The sequence below is a fragment of the Musca autumnalis genome, unplaced genomic scaffold (assembly GCF_047663935.1).
Source record: "Musca autumnalis isolate F117 unplaced genomic scaffold, ASM4766393v1 scaffold_4, whole genome shotgun sequence".
Lineage (NCBI taxonomy): Eukaryota > Metazoa > Arthropoda > Insecta > Diptera > Muscidae > Musca > Musca autumnalis.
In genome coordinates, this window is record NW_027411977.1 from 14688858 (window position 1) to 14703599 (window position 14742).

General features: G+C 35.3%; 1 protein-coding gene across 2 annotated transcripts in view; it reads right to left on the reverse strand.

Annotated features, from left to right (window-relative positions):
- Positions 1 to 5066: 5066 nt before the first annotated feature.
- The window catches only part of LOC141402756 (bumetanide-sensitive sodium-(potassium)-chloride cotransporter-like), a 325712-nt gene continuing 316036 nt past the window's right edge, over positions 5067 to 14742 (reverse strand). For both annotated transcript variants that reach the window (XM_073984675.1, XM_073984674.1), the window contains 2 exons: positions 10663 to 10880; positions 5067 to 6583 (listed from right to left, as the gene is read on the reverse strand). In XM_073984675.1, the coding sequence (XP_073840776.1) occupies positions 6339 to 6583; positions 10663 to 10880 (463 nt within the window). In that variant the 3' untranslated portion in view covers positions 5067 to 6338. The remainder of the gene's footprint in view (positions 6584 to 10662; positions 10881 to 14742) is intronic.

The following is a 14742-nucleotide window of genomic DNA, read 5'->3' on the forward strand; positions in this document are numbered from 1 at the left end:
GTGTGTAAAATTAATTATAGTGGTTCTGCTGCTAATTTTGTAGGCAGCAATGTCTTGGCCATCAGGGATTTAAATGAACGACATAAACAAATGTGCTGGATACGGATCCGTTCGTTCTTTTCACGGAATCATTCCTTGGAACCGGTTCGTTCATGAACGACACAACTCTAACATATATCCCTATTCTGAACAAAATTTCAAAATTTCCCATTTCCACACTTTCCATATTCTCAACGACGTGGCAACAGCAAAAAATGGGAGAAGAAATTTCGAAATTCGAAATTAGTTACACCAAATTATTATAGCATACTTTTGGGACTGTAATTTTGTTTTGTACAGAGTTCGACAATAAACAGTACACTAACATAGTGTACCGCTCCGAGAACAGTATCACTAAAATATTTTTAGCGTTAGTGTTCCGGAACACAAACACTAAAAAATATTTTAGTGATACTGTTCCGGAGCACAACGATAAACGTAGTGTTCCACATTTTGGTACACTAAAAACGTTGGGTACCGCAGTCGGAACACTAAAAATCGTAGTGCTCCGCAGTCGGAGCACTAAAAATCGTAGTGCTCCGCAGTCGGAACACTAAAAATTTACAGAATACAGAATTTTGACCAGGAAAAAACGATTCTGAACCACTGTGTGCCGGATCACTAAAAATCGTAGTGTTCTGACTGCCGGATCACTAAAAATCGTAGTGTTCCAACTGGCGGATCACTAAAAATCGTTGTGTTCCGACTGCCGGATCTCTAAAAATCGAAACAATGGAACATTGTGTTGTTATCAATATTTTCCGTTCCTTATTTCTTTTGTTCACATTAAAAAAATTAAGTAATTAATGAAGATCAAGAAGACAATTTTTATACGAATATGTACATCTTTATGAAACTAAGTATTGTTATTCTGATACGTATATACTGAGCGTCTAAATGTGCAACCACAGTAACGTGTAATATTTTAGATTATATGTAACAAACAATTTAATATATAGTGTTTTATAAAAATTTTTACCGCATACATCTTGTCATATTTTCTACTAACGTTCTCAAATTTTGTAACTAATTTTAAGTACATGGATATAACAAGCTCATCGTAATTTGTATTTATTAATTTTTACTTGACCCAAAAGCCATCAAATATTTAATTTTCCTCATAAATCATAATAAACAGATGATTACCGAAACGTCGAACAGTAAAATTTTTACTGCTCCATTGTCCAAAAACCAGTCAGATGTTTTTCACATTTCCTACTAATTTTTATTTCTTAATTTGTATTTATTAAAAAAAAAACATAAAATATTAAATTTTCCTCACAAATCATAATAAACTCATGTGTGGTACATTACCTTATTCTCGTATTGCACGTGGTACACTACGATTATTAGTTATCCGGCAGTCGGCACACTACGATTTTTAGTGATCCGGCAGTAGGAACACTACGATTTTTAGTGATCCAGCAGTCGGAACACTACGATTTTTTGTGCTCCACAGTCGAATACTACGATTTAATGCTCCATTGTCCAAAAATCAAATCAGATATTTTACACATTTACTTCTAATTTTTATTTATTAATATGAATTTATTTATCCTAAAAACATAAAATATTTAATTTCCCTCATAAATCATAATAAACAGACGATTACCTTAACGTTACTTTTTAGTGTTTCGGCTCGTGGTACGCTACGATTTTTAGTGTTCCGACAGTCGGAACACTACGATGTTTAATGTTCTGCAGTCGAACACTACGATTTTTAGTGCTCCATTGTTCAAAAACCAAATCAAACATACATGGATGTAACATTTTATCTTAATTTTTATTAATCAAATTTAACCAAATATTTCATTTTCCTGAGAAAACATAATTCCTTTGTTATTTTTTAGTGTTCCAACACGTAGTGCACTACGATTTTTAGTGATCCGGCAGTCGGAACACTAACATTTTTAGTGTTCTGGCAGTAGGAACACTACCATTTTTAGTGCTCCACAGTCGAGCACTACGATTTTTGGTGCTCCATTGTCTTAAAATCAAATCAGATGTTTTACACATTTTCTTCTAATTTTTATTTATTAAATAATAATTTAATAAATAATGTATTAAATAATAAATAAATACATATTTATTTATTCTAAAACATAAAATATTTAATAAACTCATAATAAGCAGACGATTATCTTAACATTATTATTAGCGTTTCGGCTCGTGGTACGCTACGATTTTTAGTGTTCCGACAGTCGGAACACTACGATTTTTAGTGCTCCATCGTCCAAAAACCAAATCAGATGTTTTTCACATTTTCTTTTAATTTTTATTTATTAAAAAAAATATATATATAATATTTAATTTCCTCAGAAATCATAATAAATTAATGTATGGTTCATTACCTTATAGTTTCAAAACGTGGTACAAACGATTTTTAGTGCTCCGGTACGACGATCTTTCTGCTTCATTCCACAAAAACTAAATATTGTTTTTTCATAATTTTGACCATATTTCGCAAAGTGTTTAACTAATTTAAACATACATGGATGTAACAGTTTATCTTAATTTTTATTTGATCAAATTTAACCAAATATTTAATTTTCCTAAGAAAACATAATACCTTTATTATTTTTTAGTGTTCCAACACGTGGTGCACTATGATTTTTAGTGATCCGGCAGTCGGAACACTAAAATTTTTAGTCCTCCGCAGTCAGAGCACTAAAATTTTTAGTGCTCCGCAGTCGGAGCACTACGATTTTTAGTGCTCCGGCAGTCGGAACACTAAAATTTTTAGTGCTCCGCAGTCGGAACACTACGATTTTTAGTCCTCCGCAGTCGGAGCACTACGATTTTTAGTGCTCCGGCATGCGGTACGCTACGATTATCGTTGTGTTCCGGTACAGTATCACTAAAATATTTTTTAGTGTTTGTGTTCCGGAGCGGTACACTATCGTAGTGTACCTATCCACCTTGGTACGGTACAGAACGGTACGTTACGATACCATAGTGTTTATTTTCGAACACTGGTTTTGTAGTACAAAATGCACATTTGCATGAATCCACGGTTTTTGAATTAAATTAGCAAAAGCACAACTCACCTAATTCAACAACCGTGCATTGATTTGGATTTTTTAAGTGAATGGTGTGGTGTTTCTTCAAAATGTGTGAACATTTGTAAGCATTTTTTTAATTAGTAGGCAAACATAATTTTTGTGTATTAAGTAATAGGAACTTTTAATTTTGTAACGAATTTAAACATTGTATGTTGATGTCCATTCGGAATAATTTTAGTTAGGGGTTTAACGAGTATATCGCTAGTATTGCTTATTCCTAATGATCGCTATAACTCGTATTTTGCATATTTTTAAAAAAATACAAAAAGATAAATTCGGATGTTTTTCTCGATTATTACATATTTTTGCGTGTTATTACATACCAAGTGCCATGTTTTTTAAATGGTTTTATTTAGCTCACCCCGTTTGTTTTATTTATTTTTTATTCTTGGGTCTAATTTAGTAATTCAAATTTCACCCTCTTCCTGTGAACCGATTAATCTGAAATTTTGTATACACTTTGGATTTTGGTGACGATACAATTATATTTATTCATTATCATTATAAATTCAAGATGGCGGCCGCTACAAAATGGCGGATAACGTAGGTTTTATCAATCCCATCAATATGGGTATCAAATGAAAGGGCTCAACAAGCAGAATACAATGTACTATATAAAATTAAAATCTAAGATGACGGCCTCTACAAAATGGCGGATAACTTAGGTTTTATCAATCCCCTCAAAATGGGTATCAAATGAAAGGTCTCAACAAGTAGAATACAATTTACTATGCAAATTTGAAATCTAAGATGGCCGCCGCTACCAAATGGCTGATAACAATTTTTTATCAATCCCACCAATATGGGTATCAAATAAAAGGGCTTGACAAAAAAATACAGTGCACTATACAGGACATCTTATACACCCGAAAGCCATACAGTTTCCAGCTAAGTACAATTACGGGACGGCTGAAAGAAGAATGTTGCCTTTAATACTATCATGGGCTTCTACTATACATAAAATGCAGGGCAGCACTGTGGATCACGCAGTCGTATACTTAGGTGCGAAACTGTTTGAAGAAGGTCAAGCCTACGTGGCTCTTAGTAGAGTAAGATCTTTACAAGGACTACGTATAGAGGAGTTGGACTGCAATAAACTAACGGGCAAGAAACCTTGCAATAATGAAGCACTAAACGAATTAAACAGAATGCGAAATAAAAACTAAAAGCCAGAAAATAAAAATAGGTAAAAAAAACTTTTTAAGTTAAACGGTTTTATGTTAAACATACATTGCAATGTTTAAGATAAATGTACTATAAACCAAAAAATAATAAAATAGATACAGTCGTGGGAATTATAAACATATGCATAGACTAGACAAGAATCGTTTAATTCGTCGTTAGGCAGTTGGCCCGCAGACGGTGAGGAAATTACTTACTATTTCTTGCTCATGGAAATTCCAATAGTTATACGCTCCATGTAAATAAAAGAGATGTTTCAACTAGTTTATCGTTGGACATTCACACTGCTGCCTGGCGAGGAAGCGTTTCACTGCTCGTAGTTTGTCTTTAATCGACAAAGTACTACTCGCTAACCACTATGAAACCCTAAAACTCGCTTATAATCGAGCTTGCTAGCTTGTTTCCACATTCTAGCCCTACTTAGCACACGTCCATCGTTGTCGGTTGAACAACTGCCTAATTATAGTGTAACATTACAAAACAAACATTTTAATCAACGATTGTAGACAATTGACGTGCCCCACGGTTTTATTTTAGTCTAGTCTATGCATATGTTTATAATTCCCACGACTGTATCTATTTTATTATTTTTTGGTTTTTAGTACCTTTATATTAAACATTGCAATGTATGTTAACATAAAACCGTTTAACTTAAAAAGTTTTTTACCTATTTTTATCGAATCACCTTATATGTATGTTTTTCGATAATCTTAAAGACAAATTCAATAAAATGTGTTAGCCAAAACCTAAGGGTATAAAAATAATAAATTTTGTTGCGAGTTCTTTTTGTTGTTTCTTTATTTATTGATTAACATATAATCTAAGGAGAGAATTTACATTAATTAATTAAAATCGACAATTGAGTTATAAATACAAATTCGTACAATTAATTATTAAGTTAGTAAAAATACACAATAATATTGTCATAAAAATACAATAAACAGTGGTTTTGTCGGTCTATGTCGGTAACTTAGTGTGTCTGTGTGTAAGTGTTTTTTGTTTTTTCAATGTTAACAATTGGTTTTGTTTAAAGACTAAATAAATTACAAATATTGCATTTAAGTGAGTTAAAGAAACAGATTTAAAAAAATGTGAACATTAAAACATGCAATAATACATCGAACAAATTTAACGGAGTAGGGAAGCAAATTATAATATTTTGAAAAAACAAACACTAGCTTACAGGAAATTTACTTAACAAAAAAAATTGTATGGAAAAAGTTAAAAATAAAACATCGTGTTTTATATAAGAAGAGACAGTTTAAATAAACGGAAAATTTTCAACTGAAACTAAAATAAAGTGACAAACAAATATAGAAAAAAAACGCTCATTAGCTGGGATCGGCTGCTTTGCATAGACATTGTCTTTAGGCCACAAAAACAAATGGGCGTTTAGTTGCTGTATAATGCTTTGGAAATGGTGTTGGGGAAAATGAAAGCACAATTACCAATTGTACAATTATTGGTGTTTTCTATGGTTTTGTAAACTAGTGTTACAAAATGTTAATAAAATAAATACAAGTTTGTGATTATTTTCCCATTACAAAAAAAATAAAGAAGTTAAATTCAGTTAAAATTTCTGCTTAGAGGTGCTATTGTGGATTACAAATTATAAAAATACAAATTATAAAAAATATAAATATGTGGTTGTTTCTTTTTATTATGGACAAAGTGTCTTTTGGGATATGGTGTGGTGTCGGTGTTAAGTATTAAGTCTAGGTGTAGTGGCATGTTTTGTTGTGGAAACTATTTTATAAGACATTTAACTAAAATACAAATCATAATAAAATTAAAAAATATATATATTTATGTGTATATATAAAATTATGTCTCTTTAAGCTTATACATATCTAACTATGTATTTATATGTAGTTCTGTTTATTCACAATTCTCTTTATTGTTTTCGTTTCATATTTAACTGTGTTTCCGGTTTTTGTTGAAATTCTTCTTCGACCTGTTTTCTGTAAAAATCTATTTAATATTTATGTTTTGCGCTTCATTGGATTTTAACTTTCTTCTTCGTTCATTTCGATCTTCTTGGTCTTTTCATTCCTTTTATGAATAGAAGGTCAATACACTGGTCTGATTGCCACGAACAAACAGGAACGGTGGCATATCACGACTTAAACTTTCCAACCAGGCCATATACAATGGAGCTGTCACAATATTCTTCCTTGGCATGGGCAATGTCATTACAACCAAATCGGATTTTTTTGATTTCTCTTGTAAATATTCACGTAAACGTAAATAGCGATTCGTTTTGTCCTGTACAGCCATCATGTCATCCTCCGTAATGGCAACTGCAATGACAATAAAAATAAATCACAAAATTAACAATAAAACACAATGAAGAAACAGGAGATGATAGATAAATCATATAATAGACAAATCAACAAAACATGAATATTAAGATAGAAATAAAATGTTATCTATCCACCACACCCATCTCCTGAGACACAATGAAACCAAATTTAACAAAATTTGCCGCAAATGTAAATTGACGTTTAACTAGAGGTGGATTAGTTGGGAAAAATATTTTTAGTGAAAAAAAATTAACTGGGGTTGCCCGGCAGGCAATAATTTGTTAGAAATGTGACTAAAATATTTAAAAAAATTCGGAGAACAAAAAGTAAGAACATCTGAGGGATCGTTATCCAGACATAATACTATTAAATTGTAGAAGTAGTGGTAGTACATAAAATCTAACATCCAATATTTCACGTCAAAATTTGTCAGTTATGAATGTTTAGTTCATTAAATAGATAATATCGGACAAAATATATACAAGACTATATCCAAATATGAAATTTTTTTTTTAATAATTTGACGAACCGTTACACATACCAAATTTTATCAAAACAAGTCAGAACGGAGTTTTTATACCCTCCACCACCACTGTTTTGAAGTGAAGATGAACACTTAGTAACTACTAAGCCCTTTCTCTACATTAAGTATAATTCCTTGGAGGAGAATAATATCTTAACTGCCAAAATTCCACTTTACATCCACTTCAGAAAAAAAATGTTGCAATAATCTTTAAAAGAGCTCATCGTTGTTATTTCTATCCTCTGACTACACACAATATAAAACTACATTATTAAAATGATGAAAAATATGATTATACCCCATACTAAATAATAAATTTCAGCCATTCCGGTGGGATATTGAGACCACAAACATCAAAATACCGAAAATGAGGTACCGTTCTATGGCGGCTGTTTGACGACGTGGACCTATACTGACAAATTTCAGGTGGAAAATTTCATACACCTAATGAAGTCTAAGTACCAAAATTCAGCCACTTCGGTGGGATAATGAGGCTAAAACTTTCAACATACCGAAATTCGGGAGGTACTGTTCTATGGAGGCTATATTAAAACGTGGACCTATACTGAACATTTTTGATTCAAATGTTGTATACACCTAACGAAGTCTAAGTGCCAAATTTCAGCCATTTCGGTCGGACAATGGGTCTAAAACCTTCAAAATACCGAAAATAGGGAGCTGCCGTTCTCTGGGGGCTATTTGAAGACGACGAGATGGAAGGTTGTATACCCCAAACCAAAACCAAGTACCAAATTTCTAGAGATGGACAGTGGGTAAATACCCAATGGGTAAATACCCGGTAAATTGGGTAAATACCCATTTGTGGGTATTTATTTGGGTATTTACTATATTGAATCGCCAATACAACATCTTACACCCTATTTCTGGGCTTAGGTTGTGAAATCGTTTCAAAATGGATAGTTTTACAATACTTTAAACAAGTGGGTAAAGACTTGGGTAAATACCCGAGTATTTACCCAAACCTTGGGTAAAAACTCTTTAACTGTCGAACCACTTGATGTGAGCTGACGAAATTTGGCTGAAATCTTACTTATATCAAGAGAACATCTGGTATTGAAAATGGGGACTCTGGGTCCATGTTTTGATATAGACCCCAACATTCCGGTAAATACTCGGCTATTTACCCAAGTATTTACCCACTTGTTTGAAGTATTGTAAAACTGTCCATTTTTAAACGATTTCACAAGCTATACCCAAGAATTGGGTGTAAGATGTTGTATTGGCGGTTCAATATAGTAAATACCCAAATAAATACCCACAAATGGGTATTTACCCACCCTGCACAGTGGATCCACTTGTATGGAGGAAGTGGCCAAAAATATTTAAAGTGTAAAAATCAAGCCATTGCGCCGGTTACAGCTTTGTGCTGCTTAAAACACTCTTCGCAGTTTTAAGAAACCACGAGCGTAACATTCTCCCCCCTTTCCCCTCTGGAGGGGGTATACGGTAAGAATTGTTTTATGCTGTTAATACAAAATGACATGAACAAAGGCCTCGATTATCATATGAAGCAAAAATAGGCTTGGGGAAACAAAACAATCTCCGAAACAACATAAAATCCAACCAATTTAGCGAATTAAAAAAATCAACTTTTTTGTCTGAAAATTGGTAAAATTTGTAATATAGATCTTATAACATCTTTCTGGAAGGCATGTACCGCCAACGAAAGACAAATTTGGAAGAAGATTCCTTCATCTTGCCACTGATGCCAATTATGTTAATATACGTGGTCAGATAACAGAGTTATACGCTAATATATCCAAAGAAACCCTATTCTAGGGCAGCTTTAGTCAGCGACCCACCATTTATTGTCTGGCACTAGATAGCAGCTGATTTTAATACTGAATAATCTTAAACCCATGACCTACTTTGGAAAATTATTCCCGAGGTGGGCACTGGTGGGCATCATGACTAAAACCTTAGGTCAAATTGAAGTATATAATCGAATTGGCATTACAAAAACCACTAAGAAAATATGCAGCTAACTAGAATTCCACGACACGCTCAAACACTATTTTTTAATGAAAATTAAGCTATTACCTCCCCCAATAATATTTTGCTATACGTATTAGTTTCGCGATATTTTGAATATATTTACTGGCACTTAAAATATAGGTTGTACTCACAACAAAAAATATTAGTCAAATGTTCCGACTTTTGAAGCTATTCTTAAGAAGATCGCGTTCGAATGATACAAAAACTAATACATTTTAAAAAAGGTCCATGCCATAGCTGTTAGAGTTGCCAGATGTTGTACCAAAATTTTGACATTCATTTTTTTATTTTTGGCCAATGGGTGGATCCACTGTACCCTGTGGGTATTTACCGGGAAAATACCCGTAAATACCATCTCCAGGTATCACATGGTCGGTCCCGTCCGACTATAACCTTTGCTTACTTGGTTTTAATAAGTGTGCAATCGGGCGAACGATTCTTCTCTCTTAAAACAGGAGAAAAACAAATTGTGGTAATAAGCTAAGGGCACATCAGTGGGGGGATCCGTTAACTTTTCCTGCAACGTTCCCAAAACGTTCTGATGTGATCATCGACTAAGTAGTCTCCATCATGATTTCTACACTTTTTAATACCCTCAAACCAATTGTTGAAGCTCTTTTTGCACTCCTCTAAAACATGGACGCTTTTATAGCATCTTCTGGCGACGAAAATTGTTGAAAACGCCTTTTTCTTGATGTGCAGGAATCAAAAGAAGTCATTGGGTGCCAAGACAGGGTTGTACGATGGATTGATTACCCATCAATTCCACAATGATTTGTCTTCTCTTGTTCTTATTTCGGAGGCTTCGGGAAACAAAATATAGTGTACCACTCACAATTAACCAAATCAAGCCGTACAGTACCCACATAGTCAGTTTAGCCGAAGAAACAGGCGACCATTTGTTTCAAAGTGCTTATTTTTCTCGCCTTCGAAGACCCCCACGGTCGATTGCTGTTCGATTGCTCATATGTAGGCCAAAAACAATCAAACTCTGGCAACGTCACGTGTTGCCTAGAGGAGAAAATTTTCTAGTTCTCCTCGTATGATCGAAGTTATATGAAAGAAGGTAGAAGTGACCATCAGCTGTGTTTTTACATTTTTTGTGTATTAAGTTTTTAGAATTTAATACGGTCTGATTAAATTTAATAATTCGAAATTTTCTACCATTAAATAATTCATTGCCGAGGATTTTCAGAACAAGAACATCCCTACTATTCAATATTTTTCTTAGCATTTTATTTTCAATAACAAGATTGATTTTTTGTGTAAAATTGTTAGTTCTGTAATTCATGCATCTACCTTTTATAAATATGCCGTGGTATCGAATCGATCGAATAAACTATAAACCGTTTTGTATTGAAATTTTTCCTTATTAATGAAATGAAAATCCAATTCAATTCACGCGGGTCTTTGTCAGTTACATTATTAATTAGTATTGAAAAACGAGTAATTCTACTTTGCCGATTGCACATTGAATTGTGTTGAGTTGGAAAGCAATGTAATCAATGTCAGTGTGATGGCTCTTTTGTGTACTTACCTTCATCCTCTTGCAGTTGTACGTTTGTATCCTTTTCCCCGACAACAAAGTCTTTAATTAACTCATTAAAGAACTGTGTCGATGATTCTTGTGGCTTTTTTGTGATGTCGGGAATCAGTTGCAAATCAGAGTAATCAATACGGAATTTAGACAATAAACTAGCCATTGAACGTTGTTCGAATTCCAATTCAGCTTTCTTGTTGGCCAAGGCATAAACTCTGCAAACAAAGGAAGGAATAAAAGGAATAAATTCGATGATATAAAACACACACACACACACAGTTTACATAATTAATTAATGAAAGTAAGTGACAGGAGCCTGCAGGTACTACTATATGATGCCGATTGGAAAATAATTGATTGCAACATGACGTTTACATAAATACGTACATACATACAGATGTACATATGTATGTTGTCATTATTGAAACTATTAGCCCAGTCAGATTAGCAACACAATTCCCACAGAGCTGACTTTTGTTGGATAGTTAGGTTTTGCCATTAAAAGTAATGTCCTAAAAGGTCCCATTGACCATATTCGGTGTCAACGATTATTTCTGGAGGTTTTATGGTTATATTCGAATTTTATTCAAAAACTGGTTTTTATATGGTTAAGGTAAATGTTGTATCTACAAGAATAGCCTCCAAAAACATTTCCCCAAGCTCCCCTCTTAAAATATCACAGTGCTGGTAAAAAAAGTTTAAGTGAAGCCAAGTTTGAACAAAGCTCCGAAATTTAGCTATAACCCGTAGTTGAAAAAAAATATATGAAGAGTTAAGTTCGGCCGCTAAGTTTGTATACCCTCCACCAAAAAATATGTATTCTGAACTAAAAAGGAATAAGTTGTTGTTGCAACAGCATATAATGTGATTGTATTTTCGTTTTTCTGCGTAATCCAGCTCTGGCTATATCTCTAGGTGTGAAATATGGCTGCTTCGATTTGTTGGAAGCACAAATCTCCTCTAGTTAGTTATGTTTGGCAGGGCAGTTGAAAAGGTGCAGTATGTTGTGCCGGCCTGTACCGCATTCTCGGCATATGTTTTACACCTTGTCATCAAACATTGCCATATAGGAACTTAGACGGGTGCATTATAGCGAACGTAGTTGACCCAAAACTACTCTGGTCTGTGTGGCAGCTGTGTCTGTGTCTTCAGCTGCAATAGATTGGGCGTGAACTCCGAGGACCACATTCACACGATAATTGTTTATGACATCTGCGACTGTGTGAATGCAATTCAAACCTGCTTGATAGACTTGCTGATGTAGGGGTTTTCTCGTTGAATATCTCTCTCTAGATCCTGGGTGGAGGAGTGGTTGGGATTATTGTCAGTTGAACACCCAAGCGAATACTGCAACATGAGCATGACATTGTATTACCGTACTGGTAAAATATTCGTCTCCCAATGCAGATGACCCATTTATAACATGAGGAGGCATTCTGTTGCAATTTTCACGGCAGGGTTCTGATAGGTTTGAAGTTTGTACCATAGCGTCGCACTCATCTTCGTGAACAACACTGGCGCCGCATATTTATATGTGGTCCAAAAGGCTTCTTTGTCTGCATTTTGCTCTGCCGACTAGGGACTTTAGATCCGGTCGGAATTCTGTTGCCAACGACCTGGACATTCAATTCTGTGCTGATCTAAACAGAGTGGCCTAGACTTAATGGCAAATATTTGCATATTTCTGGCGAGGAAAAACAAATAGAAGTTCAAACTTTCAAAAATTACACCAGGGAAGTTACCCGCGGTGATCGTACAATCATCCGCATACGTAAAGATCTCAGTGCTGTCTGGAGGAGGTGGAATACAAGAAAGGTAGAGTTCACACTTTGGGAAACTCCCTGTTTCACTCTATGGAGCTTCGATTTCATGTTCCTGAATTCCAGGTACGACTGGTGTCCACACAATTATATGATTATCCAAAGCTTGACCGGATGTCCTTAAACAGCGTGGAGTGGAGAAACGTGAAGTCGAAGCCCCGTGGTGCGAAACAGGGATCTATCCAAAGTTTCAAACACGACCGGAAGGTACACTGCTCAGTGCCTTCAAACAGCGTGGAGTGCTAGTCAGTATCAACTTCTTTTAATAATTCGAACGCCGTTATGACTTATGTGGCAGAACAGAATGTCCTATCGCACGGCTTGTTTGGGTTGGGTTCTCGGCTAATATGTGTGGAGATGGTGTGCAGCACAGCTATAGTGCTGTGCTGAATACGAAACTCATGCTGCTGATCTGAAACTGCATATTTTTTCCGATGTTGGTGAGGAGTAATGCCTCAGGAATTTTTGCTAAGGGCGACAAGAGCCAAATAGGTCTGTACGACTCACATTTGGTGGCATCCTTGCCTGGCTTCGGTAGCGGGACGGACCACCCTCCAAATTTTACAGACTTGGGTCATAATGTGAGTGGCTAGCGACTGGTTGATGACCTTCGTAAGACACTCAAATCCCGGTTTATCCAGCTGTTTCAGCATTACCATGGAGATTGGATGGTTAGCCTTCTAATTATATTTACAGCATCATCCATTTTATGGTGGTTGTGGTTCCACTTCGACAGGAAGAGATCTAATGCGAAATAGTACACTTCTCTTCGCCCAGTCACTACAGAGGTGCTCGACAAATTGTCGATTAAAATAATTTGGCCACCTCATCAAATCCGTAAGCGTAACGTAGAACAACGTGACTAAGGACTTATCTTCCTTCTTTCCAGGGTTCTAGAGTGGCATATTCGTTGCCTACAACCCACTAATTGGGCATTAATGCTGTGTCTCTTTAGATGATCTTGTCAGTTGTTCCGCTTGTGCCTAGCGACCAACCTATTAAGCTGCAATGTCAGCAACCTAAGTTCGGCGATTCGACCAGCAGCAATGTAGCAAGCGCCTGTAGTTAGGATGATGTCCCAAGACATACTTTCTGCTATCAAAACATCAGAAGGACCTTGACTATTAAGCGGTGATTGGTGAACTCTCTGAAACCAGGTCAATTAGCTTTCCCATGATTGAGGAAAGTGTGGCGTTCAGTGGTGAAGAGAAACTATGGTTTGCCAGTTGAAATCAATTCCCAGCAAACCAAATATCGGATGTCCGACACATTTGAACAATTTCGGAAGCAAAATCGTTCAGATTTCGTTCCGATTTCTATAAAATTTTTCATACAGGAATTTGTTCAGATTTCGTTCCGATTCCAGAGAGAATGGCAGAAGTATATTTCTCTTCGAATTTACCAATGTTTTTCTTCCGATTTCGGTACTAATTCGGAGCGAAATGTCGAAACAAATTTCCTTTCGCACCACAACCACCTTTTGTATGTATAATTTTAGTTTGTTGTCTAAAAACAGTGTGGTTGGTCTTGGAAGGTACCTCAGATTTACATAAGACATTATTCCGATGTTGTTCAGAAATCTGTACGATGATTCAAAGAAAACAAGTAAAAAAGTGTCTTTCGGCTTTGCCGACAGATATATACCCTCAGCCAATGTGAAGTGAAATTTTCACCTACGGACAGATCGAATGTATTTAAGGTCTCTTCTGAATTTTGTGGCCCTTTTTGGACATTTGAACTTGCCGACAAAAATGTGGATAAGGAATTAACTGCACTAAGACACAAATGCTGAACTTTTGTGGGAGAGGTACCCTTAGGGAGGACCGATAGAAGTTAAACTAAATTTTGACAACATATTAGGAGATCCAAAGTTTGGACCAAATTGGTTGCCCCATTCAAGTGATATCATCCTAGCATTTTAGTGACATTTTTAAAATATTGGAGAGAAAAACCGGAAGTTGTAGACCGGTATTGCCCTATGAAACTAAGTTTGGATATAATATGACGAAGACCAAATGGTGGACCAAATCGGTTGAACAGTTCCAGAGCTATCGTTCTCTCCGACCGCCACATATGGTGACATAAGGGGTTTTTACAACTTTCGGGCTGTTTCTCCTGAAAAAACGTTTACTGTCTAATTGAGATAGGGAATGCAAATCGCTTCTACACAAATCAAAGTGATTCGAGATCAAGTCTTAAAGTGAACTTATGCGAAATTTTGTGTGAGAGGTATCAGAAGGAGGAGACAAATATAGTC